Source organism: Podarcis filfolensis (assembly GCF_964270895.1).
Source record: "Podarcis filfolensis genome assembly, chromosome: 16".
NCBI classification, from domain to species: Eukaryota; Metazoa; Chordata; class Lepidosauria; order Squamata; family Lacertidae; genus Podarcis; species Podarcis filfolensis.
Window position 1 is genome coordinate 18,115,785 of NC_139620.1, and position 15,031 is coordinate 18,130,815.

Below are 15,031 nucleotides of genomic sequence, written 5' to 3' on the forward strand. Positions count from 1 at the left end.
GGCAAAGCGCAGCCATCATGGCTCATAGCCATCGATAGCCCTCTCCCTCCATGAATCTTGTCCAACCCTCTTTTAAAGCCATTGAAGTTGGTGGCCACCACTGCCTCTTGTGGGAGAGAGTTCCACAGTTTAACTGTGCACTCCATGAATAAGTACTTTTAAAACGTTTGACGTTATGTTTTTACATGTGCTGGAAGCTGCCCAGAGCGGCTGGGGAAATCCAGCCAGATGAGCAGGGTATAAATAATAAAATTATTATTATTACTACTATCTTCAGCTTCACTGAGGGTCCACATGTGTTGCAAGAGAGGGGAGAAATATGTTTCCTCTGTCCTCTCTTTAGATGCCCTGCATAATTTTGCAAACTTCCATCATGTCATTAATAGACTTCTATCATGTCAAGGAATCTGTAATCTGGCTCTGAATATCCTACAATCCAATATCCAATGAATGAAGCTTTACTTGAAGTTGAAATATGTAACCCCCACCCTCCAACTCCAGTTCAACTGCACTGACACATGGCAAAAACTAAAATCCTGCTTGAAAGAGCTTAGTGCTTGTTTGCAGGCTACAAAAGTTGGGGAGAGTCACCAAGCAGCAGCGTAGGCCAACTTTAACAGTACTTGCAAACATGCTTCACGCTGCTAGGGGGCGCCATTGGTGTGTTTTTGTTTTTTTTAACCCAACAGTCTCTGGAGCAGGTATCTTTAGCACTTTCAGACTTATAGACCAAACAAGCATTTGGGAACCTGTTTATTGACCCTTTACCATATATTTGAATGGTGGTAGTGCTAGGGCAAGCAGGAAGCTACTGCCCTCACTGAGACTTGGCCCCATGACAACACCCCTGTTAGGCAGGCCATCTGAATGAGGGCAAAGCGCTTTTGGCTCCTCTATAGCTCAGACACCTGTTCCGCACACATACACAAATGCCTGGAATGACTAAAAATATTTATATCCCACCGTTCTGTTATACTTCAAAAAGGTGGCTACCACATTAATTAACGAAGACTAAAAATCAAAAGATAAACCCAGCCTTTCCCCAAGCCATCTGTCCCAGCCAGCAACAGCCAGTGATCAGGGATGATGAGAGATAAGAGTCCAAACAGACATCTGAAGGCCCCATAAGTTGGGGGAGGTTGCCTCTGCTCTTGGGCTTTAAAGCCTGACTGCCTAGGGTCTGGGTTTCCTCAGTGCTGAAGGTCACTTTGGAAAATTGCTGAGTGTTATTATTTAAACAGAAGAAAAGCCATTTTTTTAAGAGCTAAATTTGAACCTTCAAGTTCAGAGGCAGTCTATCTCTGAATGCTGGCTGATGGGGATATGCAACTATGGGATGGGCTGCTGCCGTCAGGACAACGGACCAGGTCCAAGCCTTGTTATGATCCAGAAGAGCTCTACTTAACTATGCCAAAATGACATAGCAACAACAGTGACTCTTGGACACATAGGTAAAGGTAAAGGGACCCCTGACCATTAGGTCTAGTCGTGGCCGACTCTGGGGTTGCGGCGCTCATCTCGCTTTATTGGCCGAGGGAGCCGGTGTACAGCTTCCAAGTCATGTGGCCAGCATGACTAAGCCGCTTCTGGTGAACCAGAGCAGCGCACGGAAACGCCGTTTACCTTCCCACTGGAGTGGTATCTATTTATCTACTTGCACTTTGATGTGCTTTCGAACTGCTACATTGGCAGGAGCTGGGACAGAGCAACGGGAGCTCACCCCGTCACAGGATTCGAACCGCCAACCTTCTGATCGGCAAGTCCTAGGCTCTGTGGTTTAACCCACAATGTCACCCGCGTCCCTTTCGGACACATACCCACACCCAAATATTCTAGGTTGCATGCCATTCTTAATCCTAATCAAGGGCCATTAAAATTAATGGGCATGACTCTCTTGGGCCCATTAATTTCAGTAGGTCTGCCCCACATATAATTTAGTGGGATACGATGCAGTTTCTGTAGAAGAATCCTATATAACATTAACAGGACAGCCATTTATCTCGGCTGGCCCTCTGATCTCCCTTTGGTACCTTAGGCGTCATGTCGTGTGTGATGCAGAACTCCAGGTGCTGCAGGATGCTCTCCATCGTGTGGTACGGCTGCTGCTTCGTGGTCCTCAGGTACTTCTGCATGGCCCGGGCCATGGAGGCAAAGATGGCCTGCGCCGCCTCTCGCGGGTCCATGATCTCCCGCGGGTTTTTCTGGTCCTCCTCCTGGAGCCGTTTGATATGAGTGAAGGCCTCCTCCACAGCCACCACCAGCCTGTCGGGACAAGAGGGGTCCTGTGATATAGTAAGCCATGGACTGCGGAACCCATCGCATGCTCACCTCTCAAAGCCACAGCGAGGGGAGAGGAGGGAGTGGAGGGAAGGAAAAGGAGCAAAAGGTATCGGAACGTTTGCAGAAGGAAGGAAAGGTTGCAGTGTGAATTTCATAAATGTGCAAAAACAACACAATTTCACAAGCCATTACTGTATAAAACGAATGCATTTTAAGTTGTTAAACCGATGAAACAAGTTTAGGTTCGCTAGGGAAGTCAGCGCTGCACGATTTCCCAGAATTTCCATAAATTTCACAACTCTGCCTCGAGGAGTTTACAGTGCATAATGTCAACTGTAAGGACTTGGCAAGCCAAGCTCAGTTTCTTCTCTGCTGTGGGACGAACAGGCACACACAGCCACCCCCTTTTGTGCATACCTTGCACGTCTCTTGCGCACCCTGCGCTCATGCTCAGCCTCCTCGTAGTAATACTCGTTGTGGCTGTTGTCCCTCCGCCGGGCCGCTGCAGCAATGACAGCCCGCGACTGGCTTGTTGAGTTGTTGGTTGTGTTTTCTGGAGGACAGGAACAGAGAAGGGAGGTCAAGAAGGCTTGAAATTCTGAGCACCACCTTTTGCAATCACACATAGAGTGCTGAGAGTTTGTTAGGAGATCCCAATTCCCCTCCTACAATTCCCAGAGTGGCTTAACAATCAATCCCTCTTTTCCCAGGAAACTTTGGGAAATTTTACTTGGGGAGAATAATGGGGGTGGGAGACTCCTAACAACTCTCAGTAGTCTTAACAAACTACAGCTCCCAGGATCCTTTGGGGGAAGACATGATGGTTGAAAGTTGTATCATAGTGCTTTAAATGTATGGCGTGAATGTAGCCAAAGAGGAGAGAGGAAACAGCAGTGAAGAGGCAAGCCTGTACAGGATGGTGGTGGGGACGGGAACCAGAGGAGGGAGCATAACTCAATGGAAGAGCAGCCACTGCATGCTCAGCAGGGGTACCAACTTGAATAAAATATGCGGGGGGACAGGTAAGCCCCACCTCACATAATAAATGACATGACATGATGCAAACACACCATTTGAATGGCAATGTTTATCAACGTGTGTGTGTGTGTGTGTGTGTGTGTGTGTGTGTGTGTGTGTAAAGGTACCTCGGCCCCTAGGAGTTGGCTCCTATGATGCTGGGTTCAAACCCCAGCCCTCCCATTCAGAAGACTGAAGGGAACAGGTTAGAGCCCTAGGAAAGAGACTGACAGGCTGAGTGGGTCAAAGGTCTGACTATTTGCAAGACTGCTTCACATGTACACCTAGCTCAGCTGGTTAGAGCACCGTGCTGATAATGCCCAGGTGGCAGGTTCAATCCCCACATGGGAAAGCTGCATACTCCTGCATTGCAGGGGGTTGGACTAGCGAGCCTCAGGGTCCCTTTCCAAGTCTACAGTTTTATGATTCAGAGAGCCAGGATCGCTCACCCTCGCCAAGGGAGTACACCTTGAAGCCAGACATCTTCTTGGAGAGAACAGACTTTGGGAGGTTGAGGAGGGCTGGGTTGTAGACCGGGAAGTCGTGGTAGTAGTTCTCCAGGATCCACACTGCAACTCGCTGGATGCTGCAAGGAGACAGAGAAAGGAAAAGGGGCTCGTCAGATGAAGGGAAGCATAATTGATGGACTGATTGATTAATGGAGTCTCCAGTGCCCGTGGCCCGTTACTTATTTCATTCATTTTAATAATATAACAATATCAATGATTTCATTATTTATATGCCGCCCATCTGGCTGGGTTACCCCAGAGCCACTCTGGGCGGCTCCGAACAAAGTATTTAAAGCACAATAAAACATCAGCCATTAAAAACTCCCCTGGAAAGGGCTGCCTTCAGATGTCAACAACAAATAGTTGTTTACCTGTCAGATGGGAGATGTATTTTTTATTTATTTTTTAATCTTACTGAAGTCAATCAAACAAATCAATCCTGGCCTTCAGCACCCCAAGATGTATGTTTTCATGCTCCACTCTATTCTTGTGAATGTAACGTGGCTGAACCTTTTTTAAAAATTTTAAATTGTTGTAACCCGTCCTAGGACGTGCTGGCAAAGGGCAGGTCATTGTCATCATCATCATCATCATCAAAACATGCTGTACTGGCAACTGTGCACCCTCCACTGCAGCCCTTCCTCACCTGAGGTGGCCGACGTTATAAAACCGGCTCGCCCCGTCGGTGGAGCGGACAACCTTGAGGGTGAAATGGGGCTGGAGCTGCCGCAGCTCGAGGAGAACCACGGCCAGGTAGTGGACGAAGAGAAGGGCGTCCACCAGGGAGACGGCGTACTGGACGATGCCCTGGTAGTTGGTGTCGTGAGAGTCCAAGATCCGGACGCCATAGAAGAGCCAGTAGGAGACGACCAGGAGGAAGACGAGCACCATGAGGAGTGCGCGGAAGACGAAGATCCGCGGGAAGAAGGCCTTGGGGCGGCGGAAGAAGAGGGCCCAGCTGCCCAGCAGGAGGATGAGGAGCTTGAAGGCCACAGAGATGAAGAGCCCCTCGCAAGGCGTCCCGCACGGCTCCAGCCGCTCCCCCCACAGCAGCTGGGGCAGCAGCATGAAGGCCAAGGGCGTGAGGAAGGAGAGGAGGGCCAGGGCCCCGCCCAGCGAGACGCCCAGGTGGCGGGAGCAGTCCAGGTGGGCGCTGTCCTCCATGTCCTTGGTGATGCGCGTGATGTCATCGTGGGAGATGCTGTGCTCAGACGTGCCCGTCACCACCGTGGTGGTCTCTCCCCAGTTGTCGTCCTGCAAAAGAAGGGAAAGGGCCAAGCAGGGGCAGGTGAGGGAGCAGGCAGACACCTCATGGTAGGACACCTCCTTGCACCAAGAAGGGTCATGTCTTGGGGTCCTGAGCATGGCTTTCCTCTGCTACAAACAGGTGCCAGTAATGGCAGAGAGGAACAGGCAAGGTGGACTGACTCTGCCTGAAAGCTTCTTCATGTGTACTTCAGCAGACGGGTGCTGCTCCTCCCTTGTCTAGTCACACGCCTGTGAGAGCCTGCAGGATCAGGTCAATAACTCATCTAGTCCATCGTCCTGTTCTCACAGGGGCCAACCAGATGCCTGAATGGGAAACCCGCAAGCGGGACCAGAGCACAAAGAACAACTCTTCACGCCTGCAGTTTTCCAGCAACTGGGATTCAGAAGCATTTGCTGCCTCTGACCATGAAGGCAAACAGAGCAGAGCCATCGTGGCCAGTAGCTGTTGATAGCCTTAACATCCACGGATTTGACCACCCCTCTTTTTAAAGCCACCCTGCCTCCCGTGAGAGCGAGTTGAATAGTTTGTGCACCACGTGAAGGTCTTTCTTCCGTCTGCCCTGAACCTTCCAACATTCCACTTCATGGGATGTCCCAGAGTTCTAGTATTATGAGAGAAAGAGAAAAACTTTTCTCTATGCATTTTCTGCCTGCTGCGCATGATTTCATAAAGTTCTTTCGTGTCACCCCTTACTCACATTTCCTCTAAAGTTCCAGATGCTGCAAAACCTTGCTTCTTAGGAGCATCGCTCCGGCCCCTTGATCATTTTGGCTGGGCCAGATGGGACTATCTCTGTATTAAGTGTTTCATGTGCACCTCTGTCCTAATATTTTTGATCCCCGATAAGCCTATTGCCAAGGGCATTTTGATACATTTCTTGCTAACAGGTGCTTTTAAGTTCAGTCGGAGCATGATGAAAGTATCCTATTGATACTAGGGCTAAACTAGAATGGTGGCCCCAATGCACTGCCCTCATCAGTGGGTGGCAAATTGGGGGGGCAGCTCCTCATCCTGGCACTGTCAACCCATCTCCCTCCTCTAAGTCTTCCCCAACACTTCCCCTTCCTTTGTCTTTCAGTTTATAAGCACAAGAATATGGCCCATATCCAACTGCCATAATAAATAAATGACTGACCACATAAAGAACATTTCCATTTGTTTATAGGATCCACCAGCAGCATGGCACATAGAATTTCCCTGTCTGCAAGTCACTTTGGGCAGGAAACCTGTATCCAATTAGGAGACTCGCCAAATACAGAGCTCCACAGAATTTTAGAGTTGGAATTCTAGCTGAGGATTCTAGCTTGACTCCCTGCAATGCAGGAATATGCAGCTGTCCCATTCGGGGATCGAACCAGCAACCTTGGCGTTATCAGCATCATGCTCTAACCAGCTGAGCTATCCAGGCTGACATGCAGGTTTGCCTGCCACTGCTTCTCTCCGTTACTGAACAAAGCACATGGAAGTTCCCTGGAACATTTGCCCAGCCCAACCTCAGAATAAATCACTCGCTGTTTGGGTGTTAGCTGGTTGGGAAAGCCAGGCAGGAAAAGGCAGGCAGGAGGTGGCGGCTACTGGCCCTCGCAGGGGGGCTTCCCTCTTTACTTGGCCACAAGCCACTCACCCTTTCATCGCCTCGAGTTGACTCGTTGTCCAGCAGGGGCTCCCCAGGGGCCTGGATGGTCACCGACTTGTCCCCTCGACTCCCATCTCGACTCTTGGAACGGTGCCGCTCCCGTCGATCTCTGCAATGGGCAGAGGGGAGGAAGAGATGCACGCTGAGAACCATGGAAGGAAATAGGACACTGTCCTGCTCAGCACCTCAGGGCAGCTACAGCCCACCAAGTCCTCCATCTTGTCTTCGCAGTCGCCTACAGACACAGCCCCACAGTTCTGCAGCTGTTGGACCCACAGGAAGGTGCCTTGAACAGAATCAGGCCCTTAACCCACTGAGCTCACACATGCACACACACAATGTTTCGCAATATATTGCCAGGTCGAAAACTATAAAACTGGTCACAATATGAGCTTCAAACCGGTTTTGGACAATATATCAATATACTGCCCAGCCCTATTGTCATGTTTGCTCATTAAACATTTCCAGTTCTTATTTACTCGAGTGTAATGTGCATCTTTCTTGATCAAATTCACTCACAAAAACTAGGGTGTGCATTAGATTTGATGGTGCTTTTGGTTTCAAGGTTTTGAAAATTGAGGTGCACAGTGGATTTGATACAGTAATGTGTAATTAAAGCTTATTGTCATCGTTTTGTAACATTGCAGCAATGGACAAATTTGTATTATAACTTTTAAATTTGTTTGGAGTTTATTATTATGACTTGTTTTAAAATTAAATTTAATAATAATAATAATAAGGCAGAGTGTACGAAGAACAGAGCTGTGTGCAAGAGTACTTCATGTTCCTCTTCCTAGACACAAGGTGGGCAGAGACAAGGGAACCCCTGAACCCAAGTTGCTCAGAGCTTTGTACATTAATGCGGTCTCCCAGGGCAGCCCCACATGAGAGCTCACTGCAACAATTTAAACCATGGTTTCCCAAATTTGGGTCTCCAGCTTGTTTTGGACTACAATTCCCATCATCCCTGACCACTGGTCCTGCCAGCTAGCGATGATGGGAGTTGTAGTCCATCAACAACTGGAGGCCCAATTTTGGGAAACCCTGGTTTAAACCAACTGCTCCCCCTGGCTCAAAGCGGGAGGCCCAAGGGTGCAGCCTGCCGGCAGACTCACCTGTGCTTCCGGGAGCTGCGGGAATGCCCGGACTTGTAGGAGTACCCGGAATACTGAGACTCGTTGTCCATGTTGTCAGAGCGCCGCGCCTTGTAGCGGTCCACGTTGATGGACTTGGGTCTCCCAGGCCCCGGGACAGCCGCCAAGGCAGCCGCTGCCTCTTTCAGAGTGGGCTTCTTCAGGCCGAGGGGCACCTTCAGAAAGTCAACTTTCACCTTGAGGGACTCTATTTTGATCGGCTAGCTGGGCTCGTCTTAGAAGAAAAAAAGGGGGCACCTGAGGAGGGAGGAAGAAACTGCTTAACCATGCTCATCACGCCCAGCCCTCAAGACAAGTCAGGAGAGAGCATATGGTACGATCTGTAGCTGAAGGACTGGCATGCTTAATGCATATTTACTAAGAAAAGACAAAGAAAAGAGGACCCCGCATGTAGAAAAGCAGCACTTCAAGCTAGAACCCTTCTACCTGATATGCTAGCATTCCACCTGCAGGGGTTTTTTCGTTTTTTTAAATGTGTTTGTGCAGAGGAGGGAGGAGAAGCTGGATATACCAGGAGGTCTGTGTCACACCTAAATTGACTACAAATCCAGGTGCTTCCTTCCTCCTTCCCCCTCCAACCCCATCCCCAAGAGATAAAACACCAGGATCAGGGAGAAGAGAGGCTTATCTCCAAATCTGAAGGAAGTCACCCCACTAACCTTTTTGGGGCAGCCCTCTGGGGCCCAAATGCCAGCAGTAGGTGCAATGAACTCACATTCACACATGCACACACAGCCCTGCCCCGTAATTAATCTGTGTAGATCAGCTGAGGAGAGTTTATCATTGCTTCCCCCCTCCTTCCCCCTGAAATTATCAATCTGAATATTGGGGAAGGGGGCAATGTGCATTCCCATCAGGGTGCTGCTGAACAGAAAGATTTGCACCCAGTGCTGTGTCTACTTTAACTTTTTGTGTAAGGCACTGGAGGGGGGTTAGAAAATTTTGCTTTACAGTGGTACCTTGGTTTATGAACTTAATCCATTGCGGAAGTCCGTTCTTAAACCAAAGCGTTTTTAAACCAAGGCGTGCTTTCCCATAGCAGCGGGGGACTCAATTTACACTCAACAGGAAGCAAAACATGTTCTGCTTCCAAGGCAAAGCTCACAAACCAAAACCCCTACTTCCGGGTTTGCAGCATTCTTAATCCAAGTTGTTCATAAACTAAGCTGTTCTTAAACCAAGGTAGCACTGTATTGGGGTCAACAGCCCCCCAATGACAGTGGTCAGCCATTCCCTGCCACCAATTCTAGTCTAACCCCCTGCAATGTACAAGTCTCAACTAAATCATTCTGTCCACTAGCTACTGGACTTCTCTCAAGGCATCCGCCCCAGTAAGTAACCAGCCCCTCCCCAGCCCAAACCATCAACTCTTACTTTAGAAGCCATTGTCTCAGAAATAGGAACTGTGGGCACAGAGATCCCGATTCAAAAAAGAGTGACACACCCCATAATTTTCCTCAATACATTCAGGCTTTTCTCTCATCCCCCACAACAACATGTTGTCTCCCCATCTCCATACAAACACAAAAATGCTCAGTTGTGTAGGCCAGATCCCAGTTTCACGTACAAGATTTCCTTGATACCGAAAGCCCTCACCAGCATCACGTGATTAGACAGACCCGGTTATTAGGAGAATTAAAATGGGCCTGGGCTTCTAAATCCGACTGTCTGGGTTACAAAGAAGCTTCTCCTGGAAGCAGGAACATCTTACCCCAAACAAGAAAGGACCTTACTGTGCTTGCTCAGTTATTTCAAACAGCCCTGGGGAAGGGAGGCCGAGGCAACCAGAAGTCAACACACACACACAAATGCACAGCGCCACTTGATTATTACCAATGTTGCAAAATGACGAGCGTTTCACATGACTTATGCTCGCATTAATGTTCTGCTCCAGATATCGCTTGCCTCAGAGCAAGCCCAGGGTTGGAGCCAAGGCAAGGAATCAGCCATCCAAGGCAAACGCGCCCACCGCAGGGCTTCGGGACTCTTGTCCGGGCAAGTCTGGCGCTCTGGGAGGAATCCCAGCCGGCTCGGCAAAGGGGCCTTCCAAAAAAACCCCAACCTGCCAGATCAGGTTCTTCCCCTCTCCCAGGGGAGGGGCCAGAACAGCAGAAGTAGAGTCGGCACCTCTGAGTCGTACCTCCAGATAAAAGGTCCACAGGGTGGCAGGAATGGGGCAAGGCCCATCGCATGGCCTGAAGCCCTGCTGCCAGCCAGAGTGGGCAATACTGGGCCAGTGAAGCAAACAGTCCAAGCTGGTAGAAGGTAGCTTTTCTGATCTGCTCTGCCTCAGATTTCAGAGAGCCACTGCAGCCAGCAGGGTGAGGGTGAGAGGTCCTCAAAGTCTGGGGGCTTTGGGGCTCACGAGGAAATATAAGAGACGGTCGTGGGCTCCACAAAACAATCATAGAACTGTGGAGCTGGAAGGAACCGCGGGGACTATCTTGGCCAACCCCCTGCAATACATGAATCTTTCACTGCTCTTGAAGACGACTCAGAAACTTCAACTGCCCAGAACTGGGGCTCTGTTTAGTTTTCAGATAACCCTTGTTTTTAAACACCTGCTCTGGTTAATTTCTGGACCCTATTTAAGGTGTTCGTGTTTGTGTTTAAAGCCTTAGATTCAGGCCTCCCTTCCCTATGGACCTCCTCGGATGTTAAGATCAGCAGAGGGGGGCCCTCCTGGTTGTAGAATTCCCTCTGCAGAGAGGTGCATCCAGCACCTTCGTTATTCAGCTTCTGTCAAATGCATCACTTTACCCTGGCTTTTGACATTTGAGATGCATATTTATTTGTTTTTTTCTGTGGTTGTAAGTTGTCTTAAACTGTTTTTAATATTGTGTTTTAATAGCTGTCACCTGCCCTGCAACCTTAGGGTGAAGGGAATTAATAATAATAATAATAATAATAATAATAATAATAATAATAATAATAGCACCCAGTCAATATCTGCATACTACACGCTGGGGACAATCAACAGATGGGGGTTGCTGCCTCCACCTGCAGCCTCCCTCAGGAGTGTCCTGGAAAACACCTGGCTGGCCCTTGCATCCTGGAGGAGATACAGGCTCCCATTACGACCAAAGAAGGCAGAGGCGAGATGCAAGCATGTCATTACGAACTCTGGCCTTTATTACACACAAGAGGATCTGAGGCAGCCTTCTTGTGTGCTCTGTTTATTATCTTATCCACATCCCTCCAGTGTCTTGGGGGAGAAGCCTGTTCTCCTTCTATCTCATCCCAGTTTGTGGGCAATCTCACCACCCTGGGGCCATCACAAGTACTTCTGTCAGCTCTTCACAGCCCAAATATGTGCCGTTTGGGGGGGGGGGGAGAGACATTAATTCTGGCCTGAGCTAGTAAAGTCCTCGGAAGAGGAAGCAAGCAGGCCAAACAGGAGGGCTCTGCCACATCCATTCCACGCAAGCCAAACAGCCCACCCCCCACCAGTAGCTGGTCTAGGAAAGACTCCCTCACACATATCCCAAATGATGTCACAGGATGCTGGCCAACCTAAGCTACTCCATTTTTGGTCACCAACCCTGTAACCTATTTAAACCAAATTTATCAACGCAAAAAGGGGGACTTGTTCCAAAAACAAGCTGCACAGAGGCAGGTTTTTAAAAAAGGGAAATGCAAAAAGCTGCATTCCTGTAGCCAAAGGTGAGGATTTCTCATTCTCCCCACAAGGCAGCTAATCTGTGCAGATGTCTTGTTGCTATTTGTTTCTGCACTGTTTTATTTGATGTTTTAATGTGTTGTAAACCGCTTTGAGATTTCCCTCCCCCCTTTAAAATATAAAGCGGTATAGAAATGAAATTTGTTGTTGTTCCATCGTTTAAAAAAGGTGACTAGACAATCCGTTGTGGAGACCAGAACTTAGATTTAAGGTGCCATTTGGCAATTAGCTTATATATCTTGAGTTTCTAATTCTGCTACCGGACTTGGGAGTAAGGAGCGCAGATGTGGACCTGGCTGCCAAAACAAGCAGGAAATGGGCTATGTTGTTCCTCAAATGGGTCACATGCCTCAGTGCAGGGTGCGGGTCCCTAAAGCAGGGGTGGGGAGCAGCTCCACCAGCGATGCTTTGATGGTGCCCAGCTGCTGTTTAATTACCAGGCCTTCCACTTCTCTCCTCTCAGGGCCTCCAGGTATGACTTACCTGCACCATTCCAGACTCAAAAGCGCAGACGTGTGCATGGTAGAGGGGGAGAGAAGGGGGGGAGCAACTGCAGGAACGAACAAGGCGTGTCCCACCACCCTCCCTCCCTGCAGGCCAGGCCCCAAAGGGAGATGGATTCAGCCACTTCTCTCCAGATTCTCCAAGAATCTGAATCACAGGTCGACCACCCCAGCACACCTTGTAAGCTCGCGCCCAAAACCACTGCCAAGGAGTCCCCCAGTTCAAAAGGAAGATAAGGGAGAATTACGTGCTCTGCGCAATGCCAGAGGGTTAGAGCAAAGGCCTATTAAGTTTTTTGTTGGAGGAGTGCAAAAAGGGCTTTGCCTGTGGCAGGTGGAGAACTGGATCTACCTGCAGCGGGGCAAGTCAACAGCCCAATCCGGGTTTTGATCCAAAAACGCCCCTTTTACATGCAACACACCCCGGCACAAAAAGGCAAGGGGGAAGGCCACAGACCAATTAAAGATGGCGGCTATGGAATGGATCCACGCCAAGTCAGCAGCACCTGCGGCTAGTTAAGATAATAAAGGCAGCACACCAATGCTTCTTTGGAAATCAAAATGAGAAAGCCAGGGACAAGGGGTTGAGGAGAGCCCTGCCACAAATTCCCGGTGGAGCCTTGGGCAAGCCACTCAATGCAAGACACACTACAGCAGCCACCCCCAGCCTGGGGCCCTCCAGATGTTCTTGATCACAACTCCCCATCAGCCCTCGTCGCTTGGGACACCTATCAGACTGATTTAGTTGAGACTGGATTAGATGACCCTTGGAGGTCCCCTTCCCACTCTTCAATTCTATGTTTCTGTGATGGATCTGGTCGTCCAAAACATCTAGAAGGCACCAGTTGGCAAAGACTATGTTCCTCTAGGGATGTCAGAAGTTACCTTTTACAATGTCTGCCTTTTGTTATCCCTTTCATAAAATTTATATGCCACTTGATTGTAGGGGAAAAAACCTCAAAGTGATTTATTAATCCATCTCACTGACTACAGCAGCTGTCCAGTCTTTCGCCAGCCTCCCTGGAGATGTCACCTGGAATTTCTGCATGCAAAGCAGATGTTCTACTTCCAAGGTACAGTTCCTTCTTCCCCTGGCTTGCCCAGAGCTCAGCGGACCCAAAAAACACAAACACTGATTCAGAAGTTTTTTTAAAAATCAACAAAAACAGCGTCCCCAATTATTTGGGCAGCCCTTTATCATTTTACCTTTGATTTTAAACATTATTTGAATGTTTTGAACTGCTGCATTTTAACTGATTTCATTGATATTTTATTCTTTTTTGAAACCACTTTGGAGGTTGTTTCTTGCAATCAAGGGGGGGTACATAAATTTTACAAGATAAATGACTATTTTTAAAAATGACTTGTATTAAAAATATTGGTTTTAAAAAACTGCAGACGACAGGCTTTTCCTTAGAAGAGGCCTTCCCCATTCACAGAGGTGCTGTGCTGCCACGTGTGCGAATCACCCAGAAGCAGGATACTCCTCCCCGCCTGCCTGTTTCAAAAATAATTGTTTTAACTGCATGCAAAGTCATGCAACTAACAGAACAGCTCAAGCCAATTCCCATTGCTCAACCGACACTGTGCTGATCATGCATTCCCTCAGCTGATTCCTCCGGACTACCACCAGCCCTTTTTTATTGATCTCTTCCTCCTCATGGTCTTCAGCTTCCCCCTCCGCAAAATGGACCTCCGTCCTCCATCCCCGAGTCTGACCAAAACACAACAGCAGCAGCAACAGCAGCAGCAATAACAGACCATGCTGAGCTGCCTCAGCAAAACAGAGCCCAAACACAAAGCGCCAGAGGCCCCCCTCTGGAATAGCAGGACTGCAAGAGGCTTCAGCTGGAAGAGTTGCCCCCCCCCCCAGATTACAAGGCTTCCTTGGCAATAGTTTTATGGGAAACCGGGGGGGGGGGGGAGTGTGTGTGTTGAAAGAAAGGGAAAACTAAGAGGAGAATGAAAGGAGAAATGTCCTCAATGTGCAATCAACCGTATGGCTAAGAAATAAGACCACGGCGCTTCTGCTTTGGGCTTAAAGGCAGCAAAGGGACAGGCCAGCTCAGAGCAGGGATGAGGAACCACCAGATGTTGTGGGACTCCGACTCCCATCGGCCACAGGCAGCCTGGCCAATGGGAGTTGTAGTCCCACAACATCTGGAGAGTCCCCATGAGTTGTCCCCATCCCTGGTTGAGAATAACAGCCTGTTCTCAGCATGCTGAAGTTTCCAGGTCCTCCTCAGCTAAATGGAATCTGACATTTTTCTGCCTGAAACCTCAGGAAGCTGCTAGGTGGGCAAATCACCTGGCTTGGTCTAAGGCCAGCTTAAACTGCAAACAAGACTGTCTGCACGAGAAGGGTCTTCTCCCAACCAGGTCAGGCTAACTGCCAACCATGCAGAGCGTCTTCTCTGACCAGAGGTGGCTGTGTTTCACCAAGGACTCAGCCAGTTCTACTCCCCAATATCCTGTTAGGTTGAACATGGGGTCTTCAGCACACAGAGACATGGATGTAATTGATCACAGAGTCATGGGTGCTCCCAGCGTGAGGGGTAAAAGCAGGCAGAGCACAGCATGGGCCAGCAACACCATACATTCACATGTATTTTCCAGGGACAATCCTGGATTTACGGAAGCCATCCCAGTTTCTGATTTGATCCCGGAGCGTCCTGCTTTTCCTTAGGACATCCCTATTTTCATCGGAGAAATGTTGCAGAGTAGGGAGCTATGCTACCTCAGAGCCAAGGAGATAAGTAACTACAGTGGTACCTCAGGTTACGGACGCTTCAGGTTACAGATCCACTAACCCAGAAACAGTACCTCGGGTTAAGAACTTTGCTTCAGGATGAGAACAGAAATCGTGCTCTGGCAGTGTGGCGGCAGCGGGAGGCCCCATTAGTTAAAGTGGTGCTTCAGGTTAAGAACAGTTTCAGGTTAAGAACAGACCTCCGGAACGAATTAAGTACTTAACCCGAGGTAC

At 49.0% G+C, this 15,031-nt stretch overlaps 1 protein-coding gene across 5 annotated transcripts in view; it reads right to left on the reverse strand.

The window, feature by feature from the left end:
- Positions 1–15,031, reverse strand: part of VANGL2 (VANGL planar cell polarity protein 2) — a 42,640-nt gene that overhangs the window by 4,837 nt on the left and 22,772 nt on the right. For 4 of the 5 annotated variants that reach the window (XR_014542423.1, XR_014542424.1, XM_083590302.1 and 1 more), the window contains exons 3-8: positions 7,828–8,103; positions 6,701–6,821; positions 4,453–5,060; positions 3,747–3,883; positions 2,698–2,833; positions 2,031–2,262 (exon numbers count right to left, since the gene is read on the reverse strand). Coding sequence is in view for 3 of the 5 variants with exons in the window: in XM_083590302.1 (XP_083446428.1) it covers positions 2,031–2,262; positions 2,698–2,833; positions 3,747–3,883; positions 4,453–5,060; positions 6,701–6,821; positions 7,828–7,898 (1,305 nt within the window). In the remaining 2 variants the exon portion in view is untranslated. Of the gene's footprint in view, positions 1–2,030; positions 2,263–2,697; positions 2,834–3,746; positions 3,884–4,452; positions 5,061–6,700; positions 6,822–7,827; positions 8,104–9,699; positions 10,504–15,031 lie in introns of those variants that run through there. The other variant, XM_083590304.1, reaches the window with a different exon arrangement.